The sequence below is a fragment of the Eucyclogobius newberryi genome, unplaced genomic scaffold (assembly GCF_026437365.1).
Source record: "Eucyclogobius newberryi isolate DKJ021-1_F unplaced genomic scaffold, fEucNew1.0.hap1 SCAF_7, whole genome shotgun sequence".
Taxonomy (NCBI): domain Eukaryota; kingdom Metazoa; phylum Chordata; class Actinopteri; order Gobiiformes; family Gobiidae; genus Eucyclogobius; species Eucyclogobius newberryi.
Window position 1 is genome coordinate 823,956 of NW_027316389.1, and position 12,890 is coordinate 836,845.

At 55.2% G+C, this 12,890-nt stretch overlaps 1 protein-coding gene across 1 annotated transcript in view; it reads left to right on the top strand.

Moving 5' to 3' along the window:
- Positions 1-12,890, top strand: part of pik3c2a (phosphatidylinositol-4-phosphate 3-kinase, catalytic subunit type 2 alpha) — a 91,156-nt gene that overhangs the window by 16,524 nt on the left and 61,742 nt on the right. Inside the window, exons 7-16 of the mRNA XM_072434469.1 lie at positions 57-120; positions 1,036-1,182; positions 1,660-1,687; positions 2,488-2,767; positions 4,681-4,803; positions 4,931-5,098; positions 5,869-5,965; positions 6,166-6,302; positions 6,951-7,142; positions 10,436-10,529. Coding sequence (XP_072290570.1) covers positions 57-120; positions 1,036-1,182; positions 1,660-1,687; positions 2,488-2,767; positions 4,681-4,803; positions 4,931-5,098; positions 5,869-5,965; positions 6,166-6,302; positions 6,951-7,142; positions 10,436-10,529 — 1,330 coding nt within the window. The remainder of the gene's footprint in view (positions 1-56; positions 121-1,035; positions 1,183-1,659; positions 1,688-2,487; positions 2,768-4,680; positions 4,804-4,930; positions 5,099-5,868; positions 5,966-6,165; positions 6,303-6,950; positions 7,143-10,435; positions 10,530-12,890) is intronic.

Genomic DNA, 12,890 nt, shown 5'->3' on the forward strand with positions numbered 1-12,890 from the left:
GACAGAAGCAGGTGTCTGGGGCGGGACAGAAGGTGATGACGTGTGTTCTTCTTCAGACAGAGTCTGGTGGATTATCTGGAGGGTTATCACAGCCAGGTCGCCCTCTGTCTGCAGGAGCAGGTCAGTGCAGGTCCTACACCTGACTCTGTGTGACACTCACACCCTCCCTATGACCCTATGACCCTCTGACCCTATGACCCTATGACCCTCTGACCCTATGACCCTCTGGACCTCTGACCCTCTGACCCTCTGGACCTCTGACCCTCTAGTCCTCTGACCCTCTGGACCTCTGGACTTCTGACCCTCTGGTCCTCTTATCCTCTGGTCCTCTGACCCTCTGGACCTCTGGACTTCTGACCCTCTGGTCCTCTGACCCTCTGGACCTCTGACCCTCTAGTCCTCTGACCCTCTGGACCTCTGGACTTCTGACCCTCTGGTCCTCTGACCCTCTGGTCCTCTGACCCTCTGGTCCTCTGACCCTCTGACCCTCTGACCCTCTGGTCCTCTGACCCTCTGGTCCTCTGACCCTCTGGACCTCTGGACTTCTGACCCTCTGGTCCTCTGACCCTCTGGTCCTCTTATCCTCTGGTCCTCTGACCCTCTGGACCTCTGACCCTCTGGTCCTCTGACCCTCTGACCCTCTGGTCCTCTTATCCTCTGGTCCTCTGACCCTCTGGACCTCTGACCCTCTGACCCTCTGGACCTCTGACCCTCTGGTCCTCTGACCCTCTGACCCTCTGACCCTCTGACCCTCTGGACCTCTGACCCTCTGACCCTCTGGACCTCTGACCCTCTGGTCCTCTGACCCTCTGACCCTCTGGACCTCTGACCCTCTGGACCTCTGACCCTCTGGACCTCTGACCCTCTGGTCCTCTTATCCTCTGGTCCTCTTATCCTCTGGTCCTCTGACCCTCTGGACCTCTGACCCTCTGGACCTCTGGACTTCTGACCCTCTGGTCCTCTTATCCTCTGGTCCTCTGACCCTCTGGACCTCTGGACCTCTGGAGTTTGTGGCATGTGTTCTGTTCTTTGCAGAGTGGTCAGTACAAAACGGTGGGGCGCCTGGTGCAGACGGTCAAGAACCTGCTCTGTGCTCTGGACGAGGTGGAACCTTCAGCTGTGACTGAAGCTGTGAAGAGACTGCAACACTCGGTCAACCTGCCCCGCACCAGGTCTCCAAAGGTACGAGAGCTGCACTGACCACAGCTGCACTGACCACAGCAGCACTGACCACAGCAGCACTGACCACAGCTGCACTGACCACAGCAGCACTGACCACAGCACTGACCACAGCACTGACCACAGCTGCACTGACCACAGCAGCACTGACCACAGCACTGACCACAGCACTGACCACAGCTGCACTGACCACAGCAGCACTGACCACAGCAGCACTGACCACAGCACTGACCACAGCACTGACCACAGCACTGACCACAGCTGCACTGACCACAGCTGCACTGACCACAGCAGCACTGACCACAGCACTGACCACAGCTGCACTGACCACAGCTGCACTGACCACAGCAGCACTGACCACAGCACTGACCACAGCTGCACTGACCACAGCTGCACTGACCACAGCAGCACTGACCACAGCAGCACTGACCACAGCTGCACTGAAGTGACCCGCATGTTCATGATGTGTTTGTCTTCCAGATGGGATCTCCAGCTCACTCCTCAAACGGTGAGACATGTCTCTCTGCGTCTCCTCCAGAAGAGCCGCTCACTCTGCAGCTCCTGCTCTGAGCAGGAGCTCGGAGCTGCTGCTCGGAGCTGCTGCTCGGAGCTGCTCGGAGCTGCTGCTCGGAGCTGCTCGGAGCTGCTGCTCGGAGCTGCTCAGAGCTGCTGCTCGGAGCTGCTCAGAGCTGCTGCTCGGAGCTGCTCAGAGCTGCTGCTCGGAGCTGCTGCTCGGAGCTGCTGCTCGGAGCTGCTGCTCAGAGCTGCTGCTCGGAGCTGCTGACACTGAACACTTCATGTTTGACACAAGTGAAACTGAAGAGAGAGTTCTAAAAGAGACGTCACAGACACAACTGTCTTCTGCAGAAGTCTGATCCAAATCCTCTCGTCTCTGGTCCCTCTCGTCTCTGTCCTTCTCGTCTCTGGTCCCTCTCGTCTCTGGTCCCTCTCGTCTCTGGTCCCTCTCGTCTCTGTCCCTCTCGTCTCTGGTCCCTCTTGTCTCTGGTCCTTCTCGTCTCTGGTCCCTCTCGTCTCTGGTCCCTCTTGTCTCTGGTCCTTCTCGTCTCTGGTCCCTCTTGTCTCTGGTCCCTCTCGTCTCTGGTCCCTCTCGTCTCTGGTCCCTCTCGTCTCTGTCCCTCTCGTCTCTGGTCCCTCTTGTCTCTGGTCCCTCTCGTCTCTGGTCCCTCTCGTCTCTGGTCCCTCTCGTCTCTGGTCCCTCTCGTCTCTGGTCCCTCTCGTCTCTGGTCCCTCTCGTCTCTGGTCCCTCTCGTCTCTGGTCCCTCTCATCTCTGGTCCCTCTCGTCTTAGGTGACCCTTGTCCGGTGGAGGACGGCGTCTCCGCTCTCACTCAGGCCGTGTACGACGTGGTCAAACTTTACCTGCGCTCCTTCTGCTGCCCCTCCCACACCTGTGTCTCCTCCTGCACTGCTGCACATGAACAGCAGGGGGAGCTGTCTCCTGTGGCCAGGGACAGGGACGCCGCTGCTGACCTCACGGGGGCGCCGTCCAGAGAAGCCTCAGGAGTGACCGAGCACCTCCAGTTCAGTCTGTCCACTCTGCACGGGCTTCCACACTCGTGGGTCAGCAGGTAATGTCAGTGTGGACCAGAGGGTCATGTAGATGTTCTATCAGAGCATCACAGTGTGGACCAGAGGGTCATGTAGATGTTCTATCAGAGCATCACAGTGTGGACCAGAGGGTCATGTAGATGTTCTATCAGAGCATCACAGTGTGGACCAGAGGGTCATGTAGATGTTCTATCAGAGCATCACAGTGTGGACCAGAGGGTCATGTAGATGTTCTATCAGAGCATCACAGTGTGGACCAGAGGGTCATGTAGATGTTCTATCAGAGCATCACAGTGTGGACCAGAGGGTCATGTAGATGTTCTATCAGAGCATCAGTGTGGACCAGAGGGTCATGTAGATGTTCAATCAGAGCATCACAGTGTGGACCAGAGGGTCATGTAGATGTTCTATCAGAGCATCACAGTGTGGACCAGAGGGTCATGTAGATGTTCTATCAGAGCATCACAGTGTGGACCAGAGGGTCATGTAGATGTTCTATCAGAGCATCACAGTGTGGACCAGAGGGTCATGTAGATGTTCTATCAGAGCATCAGTGTGGACCAGAGGGTCATGTAGATGTTCTATCAGAGCATCAGTGTGGACCAGAGGGTCATGTAGATGTTCTATCAGAGCATCAGTGTGGACCAGAGGGTCATGTAGATGTTCTATCAGAGCATCAGTGTGGACCAGAGGGTCATGTAGATGTTCTATCAGAGCATCACAGTGTGGACCAGAGGGTCATGTAGATGTTCTATCAGAGCATCACAGTGTGGACCAGAGGGTCATGTAGATGTTCTATCAGAGCATCAGTGTGGACCAGAGGGTCATGTAGATGTTCTATCAGAGCATCAGTGTGGACCAGAGGGTCATGTAGATGTTCTATCAGAGCATCAGTGTGGACCAGAGGGTCATGTAGATGTTCTATCAGAGCATCAGTGTGGACCAGAGGGTCATGTAGATGTTCTATCAGAGCATCACAGTGTGGACCAGAGGGTCATGTAGATGTTCTATCAGAGCATCACAGTGTGGACCAGAGGGTCATGTAGATGTTCAATCAGAGCATCAGTGTGGACCAGAGGGTCATGTAGATGTTCTATCAGAGCATCACAGTGTGGACCAGAGGGTCATGTAGATGTTCAATCAGAGCATCAGTGTGGACCAGAGGGTCATGTAGATGTTCTATCAGAGCATCAGTGTGGACCAGAGGGTCATGTAGATGTTCTATCAGAGCATCACAGTGTGGACCAGAGGGTCATGTAGATGTTCTATCAGAGCATCACAGTGTGGACCAGAGGGTCATGTAGATGTTCTATCAGAGCATCACAGTGTGGACCAGAGGGTCATGTAGATGTTCTATCAGAGCATCAGTGTGGACCAGAGGGTCATGTAGATGTTCTATCAGAGCATCAGTGTGGACCAGAGGGTCATGTAGATGTTCTATCAGAGCATCAGTGTGGACCAGAGGGTCATGTAGATGTTCTATCAGAGCATCAGTGTGGACCAGAGGGTCATGTAGATGTTCTATCAGAGCATCACAGTGTGGACCAGAGGGTCATGTAGATGTTCTATCAGAGCATCAGTGTGGACCAGAGGGTCATGTAGATGTTTCACTGCAGCGTGTGAAGACAAGTTTCATCTAGAGTTGATCTTGATCCTCAGACTTCTCGCTCTAAATTTGACCAATTGACAAATTTGTAAAACTGAAAAGATGAACTGTTTTCATAACATGAACAAACATTTGAAACAGACCAGACATTATGTTCCCAGCCTTAAACTGATGCAGAGTCATCAAAACACAAGTTAAACCCTCTGGGACGCGTTGAGACCCTCTGGGACGCGTTGAGACCCTCTGGGACGCGTTGAGACCCTCTGGGACGCGTTGAGGTGAGTTTGTGGAGTTCTGAACTAACGGATGTGTTTCGGTGTGTTACAGTTTTGAGAAGTATTTCGTGATGTGTTCTTTGACTCACAACGGGAAAAACCTCTTCAAACCCGTTCAGTCCAAACGAGTGGGAACTTACAGGAGCTTCTTCTACCACGCCAAGTGGGACGAGCCGTGAGTACTAACCAGGACTAACCAGGACTAACCAGGACTAACCAGGACTAACCAGGACTAAACCAGGACTAAACCAGGACTAAACCAGGACTAAACCAGGACTAATTCTTTCTCTTTATACTTTCAGAATCCTCTTCCCGATGGCAGTGGCCGTGCTCCCTCTAGAGTCTATCCTGAGTATTACACTGTTTGGAGTCTTGAACCAGACGACCTCTGGTTCTCCAGACTCAAACCGGCCCAGGACTCCTCCAGAGCAGCTCGGGAAAGTGTCTCTGCCGCTGTTCGACTTCAGAGGGTCAGAGCTTATCCCACGCACTTCATCCACTCATGACCTCATGACCTCATATGACCTCATTTGACCTCATCACATCGTATCACCTCGTATCACTTCATGACCTCACATGACCTCATCACCTCATATCACCTCATATCACCTCATATGACCTCATGACCTCATATGACCTCATGACCTCATATGACCTCATCACCTCATATGACCTCATATGACCTCATAACCTCATATGACCTCATAACCTCATATAACCTCATATGACCTGATAACCTCATATGACCTGATAACCTCATATGACCTGAACCTAATATGACCTCATAACCTCATGACCTCACATGACCACATATGATCTAATATAACCTCATTTGAACTCATATAACCTCATATGACCACATGACCTCATATGACCTTATGACCTCATGACCTCACATAACCTCATAACCTGATGACCTCATATAACCTCATATGACCTCATATAACCTTATATGACCTCATATAACCTCATGACCTCACATGACCACTTAATGACCTCATAACCTCATATGACCACATGACCTCATATGACCTCATATAACCTTATATGACCTCATAACCTCATGACCTCACATGACCTCATATGACCTCATATAACCTCATATGACCACATGACCTCATATGACCTCATATGACCTCATATGACCTCATATGACCTCATGACCTCATATGACCTCATGACCTGGCTTCAGTGGCTCTAAAACATGAATAATAGCTGTAATTCCCCTCCCGTCCTGCAGGGCGCTGGTGAGCGGCAGCAGACTCTTGTCTCTGTGGACTTCATCTCAAGCTCCAGGATCCAACAGGAGAGTTCACAACGAGAGGATCGTCCTGCAGGTGACACACACACACTTCACACACACAATTCACACACACACTTCACACACACAATTCACACACACACGCTCACTCACTCACTCACACAAACACACACACACACACACTCACACTCGCACACAGACACACTCTCTCACACACACACACACACACAGGCGCCCCCTGCTGCAGATGCTTGTAACTGTGTTTGTGTGTTTCAGCTGGACTTCCCCTCGTCTGAAGTGCTTTACGTCCGGCCCAAAGACTCTGCTCCTCTGGACCTGCAGAACCTGGAGGAACTCGACCCAGATCTGAGACGCAAACTGGAGCGCATCTGCAGCCGGGCCTCCAACTACGGGTGAGAACTGAGACGCACGAGAACTGAGACGCACCAACGAGAGAGAACTGAGACGGTCGAACGAGAACTGAGACGGTCGAACGAGAACCGAGACGGTCGGACGAGAACCGAGACGGTCGGACGAGAACCGAGACGGTCGGACGAGAACCGAGACGGTCGAACGCGAACCGAGACGGTCGAACGCGAACCGAGACGGTCGAACGCGAACCGAGACGGTCGAACGAGAACCGAGACGGTCGAACGAGAACCGAGACGCGCGAACGAGAACCGAGACGCGCGAACGAGAACCGAGACGCGCGGGCGAGAACCGAGACGCGCGGGCGAGAACCGAGACGCGCGGGCGAGAACCGAGACGCGCGGGCGAGAACCGAGACGCGCGGGCGAGAACCGAGACGCGCGGGCGAGAACCGAGACGCGCGGACGAGAACCGAGACGCGCGGACGAGAACCGAGACGCGCGGACGAGAACACCGAGACGCGCGGACGAGAACACCGAGACGCGCGGACGAGAACCGAGACGCGCGGACGAGAACCGAGACGCGCGGACGAGAACCGAGACGCGCGGACGAGAACCGATACGCACGAACAAAGGAATGAGAACCCTCCCCCACACTGGGAGGGCATCAGGCTTTACCTCTCTGTCTCTCAGGCTGAAGCGGTCGGACATGCAGCTTCTCTGGGACCAGCGTCTTCACTGTCTGAAGCTCCAGCCTCTGTCTCTGCCCAAAGTGCTGAGCAGCGCCCCCTGCTGGGACTGGGCCAGTCTTCCTCTGATCCACAGTCTCCTGAAGAGCTGCTCTCCACTGCCCCCTGTGGCCGCCCTCGAACTGCTCGACTCCAGGTACCAGAGAAACCACAGCGTTAGCAAAAGCGTTAGCAACGGCCGACGTTTTTTTGTCACATTGTTGTCACATTTTTGTCCCTTTTAGCTGCGTTTAACTACCACACAAACTTGTAATGACTAAACGTCTCTGAGTGGCTCAGATCAGGAGGAGACATTAGGGACGTGCTCGTCTTTACAACTCTCTTTTGTGTTGCCGTGTAACGTGTGTCGTGTACTTCCTGTGGTCAGGCGTAAAGTGTGTCGTGTACTTCCTGTGATCAGGTGTGTTGTGTACTTCCTGTGGTCAGGTGTGACGTGTGTCGTGTACTTCCTGTGGTCAGGTGTAACGTGTGTCATGTACTTCCTGTGGTCAGGTGTAACGTGTGTCATGTACTTCCTGTGGTCAGGTGTGACGTGTGTCGTGTACTTCCTGTGGTCAGGTGTAACGTGTGTCGTGTACTTCCTGTGGTCAGGTGTAACGTGTGTCGTGTACTTCCTGTGGTCAGGTGTAACGTGTGTCGTGTACTTCCTGTGGTCAGGTGTGACGTGTGTCGTGTACTTCCTGTGGTCAGGTGTAACGTGTGTCATGTACTTCCTGTGGTCAGGTGTAACGTGTGTCGTGTACTTCCTGTGGTCAGGTGTGACGTGTGTCGTGTACTTCCTGTGGTCAGGTGTGACGTGTGTCGTGTACTTCCTGTGGTCAGGTGTGACGTGTGTCGTGTACTTCCTGTGGTCAGGTGTAACGTGTGTCGTGTACCTCCTGTGGTCAGGTGTGACGTGTGACGTGTACTTCCTGTGGTCAGGTGTAACGTGTGTCGTGTACTTCCTGTGGTCAGGTGTAACGTGTGTCGTGTACTTCCTGTGGTCAGGTGTAACGTGTGTCGTGTACTTCCTGTGGTCAGGTGTGACGTGTGTCGTGTACCTCCTGTGGTCAGGTGTAACGTGTGTCGTGTACTTCCTGTGGTCAGGTGTGACGTGTGTCGTGTACTTCCTGTGGTCAGGTGTAACGTGTGTCGTGTACTTCCTGTGGTCAGGTGTGACGTGTGTCGTGTACTTCCTGTGGTCAGGTGTAACGTGTGTCGTGTACTTCCTGTGGTCAGGTGTAACGTGTGTCGTGTACTTCCTGTGGTCAGGTGTGACGTGTGTCGTGTACTTCCTGTGGTCAGGTGTAACGTGTGTCGTGTACTTCCTGTGGTCAGGTGTGACGTGTGTCGTGTACCTCCTGTGGTCAGGTGTAACGTGTGTCGTGTACTTCCTGTGGTCAGGTGTGACGTGTGTCGTGTACTTCCTGTGGTCAGGTGTAACGTGTGTCGTGTACTTCCTGTGGTCAGGTGTGACGTGTGTCGTGTACTTCCTGTGGTCAGGTGTAACGTGTGTCGTGTACTTCCTGTGGTCAGGTGTGACGTGTGTCGTGTACTTCCTGTGGTCAGGTGTAACGTGTGTCGTGTACTTCCTGTGGTCAGGTGTGACGTGTGTCGTGTACTTCCTGTGGTCAGGTGTAACGTGTGTCGTGTACTTCCTGTGGTCAGGTGTAACGTGTGTCGTGTACTTCCTGTGGTCAGGTGTAACGTGTGTCGTGTACTTCCTGTGGTCAGGTGTGACGTGTGTCGTGTACCTCCTGTGGTCAGGTGTAACGTGTGTCGTGTACTTCCTGTGGTCAGGTGTAACGTGTGTCGTGTACTTCCTGTGGTCAGGTGTAACGTGTGTCGTGTACCTCCTGTGGTCAGGTGTAACGTGTGTCGTGTACTTCCTGTGGTCAGGTGTGACGTGTGTCGTGTACTTCCTGTGGTCAGGTGTAACGTGTGTCGTGTACTTCCTGTGGTCAGGTGTAACGTGTGTCGTGTACTTCCTGTGGTCAGGCGTAAAGTGTGTCGTGTACTTCCTGTGGTCAGGTGTAACGTGTGTCGTGTACTTCCTGTGGTCAGGTGTAACGTGTGTCGTGTACTTCCTGTGGTCAGGTGTGACGTGTGTCGTGTACTTCCTGTGGTCAGGTGTAACGTGTGTCGTGTACTTCCTGTGGTCAGGTGTAACGTGTGTCGTGTACCTCCTGTGGTCAGGTGTAACGTGTGTCGTGTACTTCCTGTGGTCAGGTGTGACGTGTGTCGTGTACTTCCTGTGGTCAGGTGTAACGTGTGTCGTGTACTTCCTGTGGTCAGGTGTAACGTGTGTCGTGTACTTCCTGTGGTCAGGTGTGACGTGTGTCGTGTACTTCCTGTGGTCAGGTGTAACGTGTGTCATGTACTTCCTGTGGTCAGGTGTAACGTGTGTCATGTACTTCCTGTGGTCAGGTGTGACGTGTGTCGTGTACTTCCTGTGGTCAGGTGTAACGTGTGTCGTGTACTTCCTGTGGTCAGGTGTAACGTGTGTCATGTACTTCCTGTGGTCAGGTGTGACGTGTGTCGTGTACTTCCTGTGGTCAGGTGTAACGTGTGTCGTGTACTTCCTGTGGTCAGGTGTAACGTGTGTCATGTACTTCCTGTGGTCAGGTGTGACGTGTGTCGTGTACTTCCTGTGGTCAGGTGTAACGTGTGTCGTGTACTTCCTGTGGTCAGGTGTAACGTGTGTCGTGTACTTCCTGTGGTCAGGTGTAACGTGTGTCGTGTACTTCCTGTGGTCAGGTGTAACGTGTGTCGTGTACTTCCTGTGGTCAGGTGTAACGTGTGTCGTGTACTTCCTGTGGTCAGGTGTAACGTGTGTCATGTACTTCCTGTGGTCAGGTGTGACGTGTGTCGTGTACTTCCTGTGGTCAGGTGTAACGTGTGTCGTGTACTTCCTGTGGTCAGGTGTAACGTGTGTCGTGTACTTCCTGTGGTCAGGTGTGACGTGTGTCGTGTACTTCCTGTGGTCAGGTGTAACGTGTGTCGTGTACTTCCTGTGGTCAGGTGTGACGTGTGTCGTGTACTTCCTGTGGTCAGGTGTAACGTGTGTCATGTACTTCCTGTGGTCAGGTGTAACGTGTGTCGTGTACTTCCTGTGGTCAGGTGTAACGTGTGTCGTGTACCTCCTGTGGTCAGGTGTAACGTGTGTCGTGTACTTCCTGTGGTCAGATGTAACGTGTGTCGTGTACTTCCTGTGGTCAGGTGTAACGTGTGTCGTGTACTTCCTGTGGTCAGGTGTGACGTGTGTCGTGTACTTCCTGTGGTCAGGTGTGACGTGTGTCGTGTACTTCCTGTGGTCAGATGTAACGTGTGTCGTGTACTTCCTGTGGTCAGGTGTAACGTGTGTCGTGTACTTCCTGTGGTCAGGTGTGACGTGTGTCGTGTACTTCCTGTGGTCAGGTGTAACGTGTGTCGTGTACTTCCTGTGGTCAGGTTTGCAGACTCTGAGGTCAGAACTGTGGCCGTGTCCTGGATCCAGCAGAGCAGCGATGACGAGCTGTCTGACTACCTCCCTCAGTTGGTGCAGGTCAGTGCTGCTCACAAAGAAGTGTTTTATGTTGTCTCCGTCGTCGACTTTGTCCTTCACCAGTATTTTCCCAAAAACATTGAAAAAGCGTTCGGCGTGCGTGGTGTGGTGTGGTGGTGTGTGGTGTGGTGTGGTGTGGTGGTGCGTGGTGTGGTGTGGTGTGGTGTGGTGTGGTGTGGTGGTGCGTGGTGTGGTGTGGTGGTGCGTGGTGGTGTGTGGTGTGTGGCGTGGTGTGGTGGTGCGTGGTGGTGCGTGGTGTGGTGTGGTGTGGTGTGGTGGTGTGGTGGTGTGTGGTGTGGCGTAGCGTAGCGTGAACGCTGTGGTGTGGTGTGGTGTGGTGGTGCGTGGTGGTGCGTGGTGGTGCGTGGTGGTGCGTGGTGTGGTGGTGCGTGGTGGTGCGTGGTGTGGTGTGGTGTGGTGTGGTGGTGTGGTGCGTGGTGGTGGTGTGTGGTGGTGCGTGGTGGTGCGTGGTGTGGTGGTGGTGTGTGGTGGTGCGTGGTGGTGCGTGGTGTGGTGTGGCGTGGTGGTGTGTGGTGTGGTGGTGCGTGGTGTGGTGTGGTGTGGTGGTGCGTGGTGGTGCGTGGTGTGGTGTGGTGTGAACTGTGTGGTGTGGTGTGTGGTGCGTGGTGGTGTGTGGTGTGGCGTAGCGTAGCGTGAACGCTGTGGTGTGGTGTGGTGTGGTGTGGTGTGGCGTGGTGTGGCGTGGTGTGGTGGTGTGGTGTGGTGTGGTGTGCGTGGTGGTGCGTGGTGTGGTGGTGCGTGGTGTGGTGGTGTGTGGTGGTGTGTGGTGCGTGGTGGTGTGGTGTGGCGTAGCGTAGCGTGAACGCTGTGGTGTGGTGGTGTGGTGGTGCGTGGTGTGGTGTGGTGGTGCGTGGTGTGGTGTGGTGGTGCGTGGTGGTGCGTGGTGTGGTGTGGTGTGAACGGTGTGGTGTGGTGGTGGTGCGTGGTGGTGCGTGGTGGTGCGTGGTGTGGTGGTGCGTGGTGTGGTGGTGCGTGGTGTGGTGTGGTGTGGTGGTGCGTGGTGTGGTGTGGTGTGGTGGTGCGTGGTGGTGCGTGGTGTGGTGGTGCGTGGTGTGGTGGTGCGTGGTGTGGTGCGTGGTGTGGTGTGGTGGTGCGTGGTGGTGCGTGGTGTGGTGTGGTGGTGTGTGGTGTGGTGGTGCGTGGTGGTGCGTGGTGGTGCGTGGTGGTGCGTGGTGTGGTGGTGCGTGGTGTGGTGGTGCGTGGTGTGGTGTGGTGTGGTGGTGCGTGGTGTGGTGTGGTGTGAACTGTGTGGTGTGGTGCGTGGTGTGGTGGTGCGTGGTGTGGTGGTGCGTGGTGTGGCGTAGCGTAGCGTGAACGCTGTGGTGTGGTGTGGTGTGGTGTGGTGTGGTGTGGTGTGGTGTGGTGTGGGGTGGTGTGTGGTGGTGTGTGGTGCGTGGTGTGGTGGTGCGTGGTGTGGTGGTGTGTGGTGGTGTGTGGTGCGTGGTGGTGTGGTGTGGCGTAGCGTAGCGTGAACGCTGTGGTGTGGTGTGGTGGTGCGTGGTGGTGCGTGGTGTGGTGTGGTGTGGTGGTGCGTGGTGGTGCGTGGTGGTGCGTGGTGTGGTGGTGCGTGGTGTGGTGGTGCGTGGTGTGGTGTGGTGTGGTGGTGCGTGGTGGTGCGTGGTGTGGTGGTGCGTGGTGTGGTGGTGCGTGGTGTGGTGCGTGGTGTGGTGGTGCGTGGTGGTGCGTGGTGTGGTGTGGTGGTGTGTGGTGTGGTGGTGCGTGGTGGTGCGTGGTGTGGTGTGGTGGTGCGTGGTGGTGCGTGGTGGTGCGTGGTGTGGTGGTGCGTGGTGTGGTGGTGCGTGATGTGGTGTGGTGGTGCGTGGTGTGGTGTGGTGTGGTGTGGTGGTGCGTGGTGGTGCGTGGTGTGTTGGTGCGTGGTGTGGTGGTGCGTGGTGTGGTGTGGTGTGGTGTGGTGGTGCGTGGTGGTGCGTGGTGTGGTGTGGTGTGGTGGTGTGTGGTGTGGTGGTGCGTGGTGGTGCGTGGTGTGGTGTGGTGGTGCGTGGTGTGGTGGTGCGTGGTGTGGTGTGGTGTGGTGGTGCGTGGTGTGGTGTGGTGTGGTGGTGCGTGGTGTGGCGTGGTGTGAACGGTGTGGCGTGGCGTGGCGTGGTGTGGTGGTGCGTGGTGTGGTGTGGTGGTGCGTGGTGTGGTGGTGCGTGGTGGTGCGTGGTGTGAACGGTGGGGCGTGGTGTGGCGTGGTGTGGTGTGGTGGTGCGTGGTGTGGTGGTGCGTGGTGGTGCATGGTGTGAACGGTGGTGCGTGGCGTGGCGTGGCGTGGCGTGGTGTGGCGTGGTGTGGTGTGGCATGGCGTGGTGTGGCGTGGTGTGTTGTGTTGTGGCGTGG